Source organism: Dendropsophus ebraccatus, chromosome 9 (assembly GCF_027789765.1).
Source record: "Dendropsophus ebraccatus isolate aDenEbr1 chromosome 9, aDenEbr1.pat, whole genome shotgun sequence".
Lineage (NCBI taxonomy): Eukaryota > Metazoa > Chordata > Amphibia > Anura > Hylidae > Dendropsophus > Dendropsophus ebraccatus.
The window spans coordinates 35706270-35719324 of record NC_091462.1 but is presented as its reverse complement, the minus strand read 5'-3'; the positions used below and the strand labels follow the sequence as shown (position 1 = coordinate 35719324).

The 13055-nt window shown below is 47.3% G+C and overlaps 1 protein-coding gene across 1 annotated transcript; it reads left to right on the top strand.

Annotated features, from left to right (window-relative positions):
• Positions 1-6425: 6425 nt before the first annotated feature.
• Positions 6426-12601, top strand: ATP5MC3 (ATP synthase membrane subunit c locus 3). Its single transcript, XM_069982992.1, has 5 exons — positions 6426-6532; positions 6738-6831; positions 7347-7424; positions 7743-7936; positions 12346-12601. Exons 2-5 carry the CDS (start codon positions 6793-6795, stop codon positions 12458-12460), a joined length of 426 nt encoding a protein of 141 aa, XP_069839093.1. The 5' UTR covers positions 6426-6532; positions 6738-6792; the 3' UTR covers positions 12461-12601.
• Positions 12602-13055: the final 454 nt, after the last annotated feature.

Sequence of the window (13055 nt, the reverse complement as noted above, 5' to 3'; positions counted from 1 at the left end):
CACATAGTAGCCAATCCCCCCATATAGTGCCCCACATAGTAGCCAATGCCCCCATATAGTGCCCCACATAGTAGCCAATGCCCCCATATAGTGCCCCACATAGTAGCCAATGCCCCATATAGTGCCCCACATAGTAGCCAATCCCCCCATATAGTGCCCCACATAGTAGCCAATCCCCCATATAGCGCCCCATATAGTAGCTAATCCCCCTATATAGTAGCCAATCCCCCCATATAGCGCCCCACATAGTAGCCATTTGTGTGGCCCGACAAGAAAAACAATAAACCAGTAACTCACCTGTCCGCCGGCCCCAGCAGCTCCTTTCCCGGCAGAGCGCGCACTCCCATCATCCTCCGGGGCGGGCAGCGGGGTATACAGACACTGACTGTACCGGAAGTAATTCATGATAGAGGCTGCAGGTCACTTCCGGCACAGTCAGTGTCCCTGTACCCCGCTGCCCGCCCCGGAGGATGATGGGAGTACACGCTCTGCCGGGAGAGGAGCTGCTGGGGCCAGCGGACAGGTGAGTCACTGGTTTATTGTTTTTTGGACGGGCCACATATAATGCGGGACACGGGGAGCCGTTCCGGGACCGCGGGACAGCACCCCGAAAACGGGACTGTCCCGCGGAATCCGGGACGGTTGGGAGCTATGCATACACACACATGCTGTACACACAGGCACATGCATACACTAACATATACAGATACAGTCAGCCACATATATAACCATAGAGAAACATACACACACATGCTGTACATACAGGCACATGCATATGCATACAGTATCATGTACACATACAGTCAGCCACATATATACTAATACAGGGAGAAACACACACATAGAGGCACTTACAAAGTGCTCCTCTCCCCTCTTTTGCCGGGCAGTGTGTGGGCGGAGCTTCCTCCTGTATACTGTCTTCTCATCCTCTCTTGGAAGCCTCAGCAAGAAGACTTTGTGCAGATCTCGTCCTCCTACTCCTCCTGGGGTCGGGCTGTCAGCACAGCGTTACCTGTGCAGCCCCCAGAGACTGGCAATCTGGGCAGCCCACCAGGCAATTGCCCGGCCTGACAGATTAGCAGTCCGGACATGATCCTGAACTGCTATACTGATCAGACAAGTGGGGATTGGGTGGATACTGTTCAGTTGTTTATTTGTTTACTATATGTACCCAACTTAACCCCTTAAGGACAGAGCCCAAAATGGCCGGGCCAATTTACATTTTTGCATTTTTGTTTTTTTCTCCTCGCCTTCTAAAAGCTATAACTCTTATTTTTCTATCTACATGGCTATGTGAGGTCTTTTTTTTTTCAAAAGCAGATGTACTTTGTAATGCAGCCTTTCAATCTACCATAAAATACCATAAAATCTACCACAAAATATCATTTATGGGGTGAATTTGGGACAAATAATGCAATTACGCAAAGTTTGGGGGGTTCCGTGTTTACGTAATGCACTTAACGATAAAACCGACATGGTATCTTTATTCTATAGGTCAGTAATTACAATATGCATGTCTACATAGCTTTTCTAATGTTTTACTATTATTATTAAGGGTAGCTTCACACGTACCGGATCTGCAGTGGATATTACGGTCTATGGGGTCACATACGCGCAGCAGAATTTTCATGGCGAGCGAGGGGAGCTGGGAGCCTCACACAGCTGTGGCGCCGAGCAGGTAATGTATGTTCCAGGCCGGGGCTGTGGGCGGCGGGATGCAGGGGGTAAAGGGGTCGGGTAACATACTGGCAGCGGAATGAAAATTCCGCTGCGGGTATGTGACCCCATAGACCTTCACTATACCAGGATCCGCAAACTCACAGCATGAAATACACCGCGGATCCGGTACGTGTGAAGGCACCCTTACAGTAAAACTTTATTTTTGCAAACAGGTATATTTAAAATGGCCCTATTGTAACTCCTATAGCGCATTTTTTTTTCCACCGACTGGGCTGTATGTGGTGTCATTATTTGCCACATGACCTCTAGTTTTTATTAGTACCATATTTGTTTAGATCGGATGTATTGATCACGTTTTATTAATTTTTTTTAAATATAAAATGTAATAAAAATAAGCGATCCTGGCATTTTTTATAGCTTTTTGTTCACACTATTCACCGTGCAGGAATAATATTGTTTTATTTTAGATCGGACGATTACGCACATTACGACATATAATATGTTTATTTATTTTATTACTATTATGTTTTATTTATAAATGGAAAGGGAGGGGTGATTTAGACTTTTATTGGGGAGGGGCTATGGGGCATTTTTAAAAACATTTATTTTATTTTTTTTTTACACTTTTTTAGTCCCCCCAGGGGAGTATTACACAGTCACTTTAGATGTGGTACACTGATCACTGCTATGCTATAGAGAGTGAAGATCTGACTACACAGAGGAAGGTCAGGGGCGGAATTACCGCCGTAGCAGCCGTAGCGGCTGCTACAGGGCCCCGCCGCATCAGGGGGCCCGTGGCGCGGCCCCCCCTGAGCTGACATAGCCTGTAGCACCCGGCGGCCGAGCAGGCCTCCCGGGTGCTGCAGCTGTTTGGGGTCCGGGGGTGTCCTGTTACCTGGGAGCAGCACTGGTACCGGACTCAGCGTCCGCCCGGGCTAGTACTTCCGGCGCACTGAGCGTCTGTGCCGGAAGTATAGGCCAGGGGGCGGACTCTGAGCTCTCTGGTACCTGTGCTGCCGGGGATAGGACGGGACGCGTGAGGGGCCCCCCCTTGCCATCCCGTCCTATCCCCGGCAGCACAGGTACCAGAGAGTTCAGAGTCCGCCCCCCGACCTGTACTTCCGGCACAGTCCACAGACGCTCCGTGCGCCAACGTACTAGCCCGGGCAGACGTTGAGTTTGGTACCAGTGCTGCCCGGGAATCCCTGGGACACCCCCTAGGACGCCCCCCGGGAGAAGAGGAGAAGACAGCCGACGGGGGAGTTAGGTGAGTTGTGTTTTTGGGTTTTTTTTTATCTGCTTTGCAAAGGGGGATGATACAGGGGACATCTATGTGGATATACAGGGGGCATCTATGGGGATATACAGGAGCGGGGGCATCTATGGGGATATACAGGGGGTGCATCTATGGGGGATAATACAGAGGGCATCTATGGGGATAATACAGGGGGCATCTATGGGGGATATACAGGGGGGGCATCTATGGGGGATAATACAGAGGGGCATCTATGGGGATAATACAGGGGGCATTTATGGGGGATAATACAGGGGAGCCATCTATGGGGGATAATACAGGGGAGCCATCTATGGGGGATAATACAGGGGGGCATCAATGGGGGATAATACAGGGGGGGTGGCATCTATGGGGGATAATACGGGGGGGTGGCATCTATAGGGGATAATACAGGCGGGTGGCATCTATGGGGGATAATACAGGAGGGGTGGCATCTATGGGGGATAATACGGGGGGGTGGCATCTATGGGGATAATACAGGGGGGCATCTATGGGGGATATACAGGAGGCATCTATGGGGGATAATACAGGGGGGTGGCATCTATGGGGGGATAATACGGGGGGGGTGGCATCTATGGTGGATAATACAGGGGGGTCATCTATGGGGGATAATACAGGGGGGGCATCTATGGATGATAATACAAGGGGCCATCTATAGGGGGATTATACAGGGGGCCATCTCTAGGGAGACAACATAAGGGGCATTTATAGGGGGACCAAATGAGAGGGCATCTATAGGGGCACAACACAAGGGGGCCATCTATAGGGGGAAAACATGAGGGGCATCTATAAGGGGGGGCAACATGGGGGACCATCTATGAGGGGGATGGAAAACACAGGGGGGATCATTTATAAGGGGCTAACACGGGGGCATCTGTAAGGGGGAATACACAGAGGGGCATATACTATAAGGGGGTCACATAGTGTTAGGGCTACCAACTAAATGAAGGTGTAAAGGGGCCAATACAGATGTGCAGTGTGTATAGAGATGAGGATGGTGCCAGTATAAGGAGCCTAATATGTTTGTCTGGCAGATTCTGTGGATTCGTGGCTTGGAGAAGTTCTCATAATGGCCCAGGAAGGATGGAGAAGAAAATGAAAAGGAAACAACTGTGATCAGAGAAGACGTCTCCTGTGAGTCACCTGATATAACTGCACTGTAATGTATTTGGTGTACAGAACCTGTGTAGAGCTGAGTGTGTTGATGGCGTAGTGGTCGATCGATCGAGGGAGGGGGGGGGGAGCCCAATCAAAAGTTTGCTATGGGGCCCAGCCATTTCTAGTTACGCCCCTGAGGAAGGTAAGAGACCTCCGGCAGTCAGGCCATGCGATGTCACTTACACTTAAACGCTGTGGCGTTAAAGGGGTTGATGGTGGCCCGCCATTGAGGGTAAGGGCCTGGCTGCTGATAGCAGCTGGTTTTCATCCGCAATGAAGTGAGTTCATCCGGAACACAAGCATCTTGCTCAATAGGAGGTTCAATATACAACCTTATGTTTAAATAACACATTTTAAAGGGGAACCATCAGCAGGTTAGATTAATCTAACCTGCTGATAGCTCCCTAGTGGGCACGGGTTGCTGAGGATAAAGGCATGTCTCTTACCTTCATCCTCTACGCTGTTGCCATGCTGTTTATTCTGAAATCCTCTGGCAGTTAGGAGCACTGGGGGTGGGGCTTCCCTCCTGGGCACTGATCTGGCCTGCCCCCTCCATTGATAATCATTAAAAGGGGCGGGCCATGATTATAAATGGAGGGGGGCAGCCACGGGCGGGGCGGTTAGGGGCTCAGGGTCAGGAGCCCCGTCTCCAGTGCTCCTAATGGCTTACTGGCCAGAGGATTTCAGAACAGCAAGGGAACGGCACAGAGGATGAAGGTTACAGACTTCATTCTCAGCAGCCCGTGCCCATTTTTGCCATTTTTTTCCAGGGACACTTTAGCTTTGACAACAATGGGTGTGGCCTATTGTGGGTGTGTTTAGTGAGTGATGTGGCTTGTATTGTAGCTTTTTCCTTTTCTCCATCTGGCCTGGCCATCATGAAGACTCCTCACGGCCACAACTCGTCTCTGCAGAGCCCTTGGCTCCAGCCGCATCATCTCCTGAATATCAGTGCTTCACAACTCCAGTCCTCATAACCAACAGGTCATGCAAAGTCACCATCGAGCCCGCCAACTTTGGTAAGAATAGATCCGCAGGTAAGGCACACGACTTGCGGCTCTATCCATTCCTAGGAATTAATAAAGCTGCAGGTTGCGTGCCATACACGCGGCTCTATTCATACCAGAGCCCTATACCAAGATCGGCGGGGAGTATAGAGGTCGGACCCCCTGCGACCTCCTACTTTTTCCTTATCCTGTGGATAGGGGAAAAGTGATTTTTTTTCTAGGAATACCTCTTTAATGATACCCACTTTGTGCTCCAATGAAGAATGTAGGCGCAGTTTGGGTCCTCAAATAGTACTTAGTTCCCCTCTGTGCCTCACATAGCAGTAAGGCCCCTATCTGTACCCTCATATAGGAGTTAAAGGGATTATCCAGCGCTACAAAAACATGGCTACTTTTCCCCCTCTCTTGTCTCCAGATTGGGTGGGGTTTCAAACTCAGTTCCATTGAAGTAAATGGAGCCTTATTGCAAACCACACCTGAACTGGAGACAAGAGAGGGGGAAAAGTGGCCATGTTGTTGTAGCGCTGGATAACCCCTTTAAGCCCCCCTTCCGTGCCTCCATATAGAAGATAGCACCCCTCTGTGCCCTAGTGTAATACTCAGGACCCTTCTGTGCACCCATATATTAGTTAGGTCCCACAGCCCCCACAGTATATATGTAGTTGGGACCCCACTGTAGGCATCTCCCCTGTGAGTGCCCTTCTTCCCTATGTAGGCATCCTCCCCCATGTGTAATTAAAACAAAATAAAAGCTATACTCACCTGCCTGCAGCGCTCCTCCTGCGACTCAGTTTCCCTGCTCTGCACCATAGAGGGCGGCTAGGTGACGAGGCTTCCCAGGACATACCCTGGATATTATTTGGCAACTATAAATACAGTATATGGGTGAGATTTATCAAGCATGGTGTAAAGTGAAACTGTCTCAGTTGCCCCTAGCAACCAATCAGATTCCACCTTTCATTCCTCACAGACTCTTTGGAAAATGAAAGGTGGAATCTGATTGGTTGCTAGGGGCAACTGAGGCAGTTTCACTTTGATAAATCTCCCCCTGTGTATCCATATCTATATATACAGATATACATATATATATATTGCAATGAGTGTAGTAAAGCTACAATAATCTGCTGCAGCACACTGTACAGTTCTGTCTGCTCAGAACAGGAACTGGAAGCAGCTCTGCCAGTAGTAGTAAAGAGCTTTCATGTGACAGTAAGGTCATTCACATTCCCTCCTTCCCAACAGCCAGTAAATGCTTTTTGTGATTCCAATTCGTGTCAATAAAGTTGTTACAAAGTGACCTTGAGTGTGTTCCCCGCCCGCCATCCGGGTCCTCTTTATAAAGAGCCTAGCGCGCCTGCGTGGTGTCCTCCGTTCAGTTCGACCTCTGGTGCCGGTAAGAGGAGGGAAGCATTCTTCCCCGGGGGGTGCTGACAATCCGCAGCCATCCGTTACCGTGCCGTATCGCACTGCTCCCCTCTTGTGTGCGGTCACTAAGGCTCCGTTCGGACGCCACGTTTCTTGCTGTATTTACTCCTGTCTCCCACCTGTTTTCTGACATTTCCGCCCGTCTGACGCTTCTCCCCGCTCTCTTCCCGCAGAGGGACTGATACAGCTGACCCGACTCCCGGTCGAAGCCCACACACCCCGGACAACATGTATGCCTGCGCCAAGTTCGTGTCTACCCCTTCTCTGGTGAGTAGTCGGGGCTGCAGAGGAGCCGGGGCCTACCACCCGCAGTGGATTATTCTCTGGGCCTCTGTAGGTCAAAGTCAATGCCTTTTGCAGACGATCTCCCTCCGCCCTGCAGGACTTTGGTTTAATCCTCACAGCTATCATTTAAGGTGGTCTGACTTTACAATGGCAATTTTTTTTGCATTCGGCGGCCTGCAACTTGTGTGTGACCTTAACAGTGCAGACAGCCCAAGGACATGAGCAGGCCGCCATTCAGTCCTGCTGCAGTATGAATGGCAGTGCACCTGCAAAGCTTTACTAGCACAGATCCTAGTCTATCCTGTCTATGGTGTTGTTTGTTTTTTTTATACTTATTTGCTACTCTGTAACTTGTATCTTATTGCATTGTAGCTATAATTCCAAGATTAAGGTTAACCCTTTATGTGCACAGTAGTGATTTGCAGAAAGTGATCAGCATTGTTTGTGTAGTGCATGTTCTATATTTGTTACTACTGTTTGTCTTCTTGTCCTGTTAGATCCGTGCTGGGTCCAGAGCTGTATACAGACCGATCTCTGCATCAGTCCTGTCTCGGCCAGAGGTCCGAACTGGAGAGGTAACTATCTGCTGAAATATTATCCTTGTATGACACTCGGCTAGAGGTTATCATAAAAACTTGGTGTCCTCTTATAGACAACCTTCAAGAATGTCAGCCTGTATGGTGCTGTAGGCTGGTTCAGGATAACACTGATAAAGCTGATGACTGGGATTAGTTAGGCCTTTAACTTGAAGGGCACCCTCAGGGCAGGTCACTGGGTTAATTCAAGGACATCACCTCCAGTCTAGGGTGGGATCACTAGGAGTCTGGGATAATTAAATGAGAGAATCTTCAGAACTTTTTACAATGTTAATGTTTTTTTTTTTTTTCTTCTAGGGAAGTGCACTCCTCAGTGGGACACAGAACCCCTGCACCCAGCTGGTATTGAGGGAATTCCAGACCAGCGCCATCAGCAGGGACATTGACACTGCTGCTAAGTTTATTGGTGCTGGTGCTGCCACCGTAGGTGTGGCTGGCTCTGGTGCTGGAATCGGAACAGTTTTTGGTAGCCTCATCATTGGTTATGCCAGGTAATTATTCAATGTTGTCTTGGAGAAATGGTAATTTGTCACTAGGTAGACTTTTTTTTTTTTTCCCCCCCTTAAGGCATGGAGATCATAGATTTAGTGGCTGGCTGCTTACTGGGGGTCCCTAGCAATCTGCTACAGGTTTTAAGGACTTGTCCTCTACGTGAGAACATGAAGGCTCTGCCCATTGGGTGTTGAGCATTCCCTTGGCAGCCTCTAGGTCATAGGCCTAACAATAGAAATGTTTACCATTACCTACTTAAAGGGTTAGTCACTTTTGCCCCGTCAAGACCTGTCAGAAGTTTGATCCCCATGAGCTTAATTCAACTTGTTGCAGAAGATGGGCTGTAAGCTTATGGAGTTCATGACGTGCAGAGTTGGGTGCTTTTCCAGCTAGAAATCAGTGCAGTTCTCTACACTGACACCCCAACAGATCAAAACTTTTGCCTTGTTTGTCATGTGTCAAAAGGTTGTCACAGTAACACTTCTAACATATGCTGTTACCTGGGAGTCTGGACAACGGAACATCTTGTGGGTCCCAATTGGATGTCTGCATTTTAAAGGTTATCCAGTGCTACAAAAACATGGCCACTTTCTTTCAGAGACAACATGACTAGAGATGAGCGAACTGGGTTCGGGTCCGAGTCCATCCGAACCCAATTGTCCCGCATTTGATTAGTGGCGGCTGCTGAAGTTGGATAAAGCTCTAAGGTTGTCTTGAAAACATGGATACAGCCAATGACTATATCCATGTTTTCCACATAGCCTTAGGGCTTTATCCAACTTCAGCAGCCACAGCTAATCAAATGCCGAACGTTCGGATCAACTCGAGCATGCTCCAGGTTCACTCATCTCTAAACATGACTCTTGTCTCCAGTTCAGGTGCAGTTTGCAATTAATTTCTATTCATATCAATTAAACTAAGCGTCAAAACCCTGCCCAAGCTGGAGACAAGAGTGGGACTGTCTCTGGAAGAAACTGGCCATGTTCTTGTAGCGCTGGATAACCCCTTTAAGGCCTTATTGCATGAGGGCCACTGGCTGAATAGTCAGATATTACCTTCTTATAGGTCCAGTGATTTGACTTGACAACTGAACAAATGCTCATTGATCAGCTGATCACATGTTTACAAACTACTAACTGTGCTCACTGCTGCAGCCCTGCTTGGAAGATAGTAGAGCTGTGCATTGGGGTCCTTTAAACGAGTGCTGACCTATATGATCAGCTCTTAATCAAGGCCCATGCCCACCTATTGAATACTACCCTTAGGGTCGTATTACATGACCCATCACTTAAGTGAACAAGCACTGCTCTACTAGGTCAGCGCTCATTTACAGAGCCTATTACATGGCCCAACTCTCAGACAGCAAGGGCTGTGTGTATATAATTAGCAATGTCGTGTATCCCTTGCTGTATATAGTAAATAACAAACTGTGTACATTACTGTGCCACGATCCCTGGAGTCTTCCTCATGTTGTCCAGACCTCCACATGTGCATATTCATTGAGTTTCCAACTCTTAAAGCACAAGTGGTCACACTTGCCATTTGGGAACCAGGGAAATCTGGGTAGAGGCTTTAATGAACAGTGTTAGAAAATCTTGCCTATACCATAGCATTTATAGACAAACTGAAGTGAATTGGCATCCATACACATTAAAGGGGCCTGAACATGTTGGAATGGGTGTTGTGAATGAGGCACAGGACCCAGATGGCTCTGGCCCTGACTTCTCACTTCTGCCCAATCCTTCTCTCCCATAACATTTGTTGGGAGTCCTACATATACTAGAAATTTAGCCAGTGTCTCCAAATTCGTAGGGTCCATATATATTGGGGGGGAATGGTGCAGCTGTAACCCATGAATGGAACCATACCCATGTAGAGTAGAAACAGTTGAGCACTGGGTTTGTCAGCATTAAAGGCAATCGGCTGCAGTTCATGTTCCAAACTGATACGGTCAGTGTAAAGACACATGGTACCACTCATGTCTGTGCTTCAAAAGCCCCTGAATTGCTGTAATGCTTCCTTGCTCTCCCTCTTATCCCTGTCTGGGCCCAGCTTTCACTTCATGCCTGGGCAGGGATGGTAGGAGGCATGGGGTGGTGGACCAGCTTGCTGCATATCTTGACTTGTTGTCGGTGGGGAGAATGTGTAATAAGTCCACAGCATGGCCAAGTAAACTACATGATGCAGGTTGGAAAGTCTACACCGCAGGTCAGCTCTAAAAACATATATATATATTTTGTAAATCTCTGAACATTGGATATCTTTATCCAATCCTGCAGAATATCTAGGGCAGCCTTTTCCATATCAGGGCACCCCTTTGAAAAGTTAGGTATGTGGATTGCCTCTGTATGTTGGAATTCTTTGCCATACCTCATATAATAATGTGACTGGAGAACCTAGTAACAGGATGGCTATATACATACAGTGGGTTTGTAGTTGATCTCTTGCAGGGAGTGTCCATTAGTGGAAAGGCCAACTCTTTGGGGGGGGGGGGGATCATAAGCAACATAAAAATAATGAAAGATGCTTGGCGGAAACTTCCATCAGATTTGGTTGGTAAATCTACAATGACAGAACTCAAACCTGCCTGGAATAAACCTATATCTATCCTAATATAATAAGAAAGGCTTTGCTAAGAGGGCAGACTAGATGGACCAGGTCTTTCTGCCAACAACCTTCTATGTTTCTATCTCTATGTTTCTATCTCTATAGCAAAGTACACTTGACTACTTAGGGCACTGATGTGAAACTCAGGCACTCCAGCTGTTACAAGACTACAATTCCCATCATGCCTGGACAGCCAAAGCTTTGGCTGTCCAGGCTTGATGGGAATTGTAGTCCTGTAACAGCTGTGAAGGGCCTGAGTTTGACACCCATGACCTAGGGTATGTTCCCACTACGGAATACATGAAGTATGTCTCAGTGGTTTGCACTGTTGAATAAGGTCTGTATCTTCATAAAGTTCTACGCTCATGTTTACATGTCTTTCGACACTCCAGACATTTACCAAGTTGCATGGCTACCCATCATATTGTCCCTAGTGTATGCCAGAGATGCGAAGTCCAGTTGTCTGCAATGACGTGCAGTATATTAATCCTATATATTAAGAAGGAATACACTTTATATCGAGCTTTGAGGATTAACATTGGTTATAATTATACCATTGGTTATAATAGCTTCTAATTCACCTGTAACCAGACTAAGCTGGGGAAGGAATATGGGCCATGCTACACTGTGTGGCCTATAGCATCACAGGCTACAGCTACATTAATAAGCCATTCATCAAGTTGCATGCAATCTTGTAAACTAGAACTGTTGCTCAGTAGATAAACTCAATCTTGTAGCACAGCCGAAAGTTGCAGTGTAGTCCTGGCTTAGACTAGAAGCAGTCCAGAGTGTTCACCTGATAAAACCTAATCAGTCAGCAGTTTTGAGCTATAAAACCTGATGTCACTCTACAGAGATTAGTGAGGAATCGTTTAATGCTCTGTTTCAGTTAGTGCAACATGCATGGCTCAAATGTCTCTTCCAGATACCCAAGAGCTAGTATTGGCATAGAGGGCTTTCCTGTCCCCCTCAGCTGAGTAATAGCTCTACCATCCAATCAGGAGACTGCTAGAGCTATTAATCTTGCCTTAAAGAAGCAGTTCACAAAATATTATTGGGGGCCACCCCGCTAGGCGCTGGTGCGTAGATTCACCGCAAGTGATCGGTGGCACGACTTCATTCCGGTCCCGCGGCGCCGTTCAAATCCGGTGTGTGCTCAAGTCGGCCTCTGCTGTGACTCCTCTTCAGTCTGCTGTGATTGAATGCTGGAAGTCACGTGCTTCAATGCATTCTCTATGAAAGCGCATGACTTCCAGCGTTCAACCACAGGACACTGAAGAGGAGTCACAGCAGAGGCTGACTTGAGCGCACGCTGGATTTGAACGGGACCAGAACGAAGCCGTGTCGTGGGACACGATCACCTGTGGTGAGTACATGTGCCAGGGGGGGGGGGGGGGGGGAACATTTCTTTAAAGGAGGGGCCAAGGAAGTGTCCAGTACAGGGCTGTGGTTACTTCATCCTAGGTCAAGTTCATCAAAATGTCATCAAAATGTCATAAGTGCAATGGCTGTAATGGGTACTTCTGCACTCTTCACATGACTTTGTATAGTGCTCAAAACTGAGTTTCTATGTCTTATGTATAGTAGGTCAAATTGATACATGGAAACCAGAAAGTCATTCCTAGACTAATTCCCCTTCAGTTTGTCTTGCTGTCACACTCCTCAGGTCCCACCTCTTGCATGTATTACATATTAGTACATTGAGGCAATGCCATTGCACAGGATGCTTTTCTATTTGATGGTAACTGAACTGTAAGGTATGATGTGGCATAAAATAACTTTTTTTTTTTTTCCTCACCAGAAATCCTTCCTTGAAACAGCAGCTGTTCTCCTACGCCATCTTGGGATTTGCCCTGTCTGAAGCTATGGGTCTGTTTTGTTTGATGGTTGCTTTCCTGATCTTATTCGCCATGTAAATGATGCCGGGAATGTCGACACTCAACCGATCAGCTGTAAACAATATTTTACTGTGGCTCCCGAGAAATGTTGTCTTGTCAAGGAAGTGTACTATATTTCCAAAGTCCTTTCATTAAAAATGGTAAAACTTAGATACAAAAGTTTGTACTGTTTTATGTTAGCACTTAGCGCCTTAAATGCACAGTAACAGTTATAAATCTGAGGGGGGTGCCACAGAGTTCACAAAAGCACTAATTTTACAATGTATATTGTAATTTTACAAATGCATTAAAATCTGATAGTAACAAGTTGTGCTGTAGTGTGTGTGTGTGGGTAAGGTTTGTGTGGATTTAATGTAAAGTTTAGAGATAAGCGAACCGGGTTCAGGTTAGAGTCGATCCGGACCCGAACCATCGGCATTTGATTAGCGGGGGCTGCTAAACTTGGATAAAGCTCTAAGGTTGTCTGGAAAACATGGATACAGCCAATGACTATATCCATGTTTCCCACACAGCCTTAGGGCTTTATCCAACTTCAGCAGCCACCGCTAATCAAATGCCGAACGTTCGGGTTCGGATGGACTAGAGCATGCTTGAGGTTCGCTCATCTCTAGTA

Excerpts from the sequence above, each read along its gene's own strand:
- ATP5MC3 (XM_069982992.1), top strand. The coding sequence starts at position 6,793 with ATGTATGCCTGCGCCAAGTTCGTGTCTACCCCTTCTCTG. Across the intron at positions 6,832-7,346 it reads TCGTGTCTACCCCTTCTCTG|ATCCGTGCTGGGTCCAGAGC; the intron begins GTGAGTAGTCGG and ends TTGTCCTGTTAG. Across the intron at positions 7,937-12,345 it reads CTCATCATTGGTTATGCCAG|AAATCCTTCCTTGAAACAGC; the intron begins GTAATTATTCAA and ends TTTCCTCACCAG.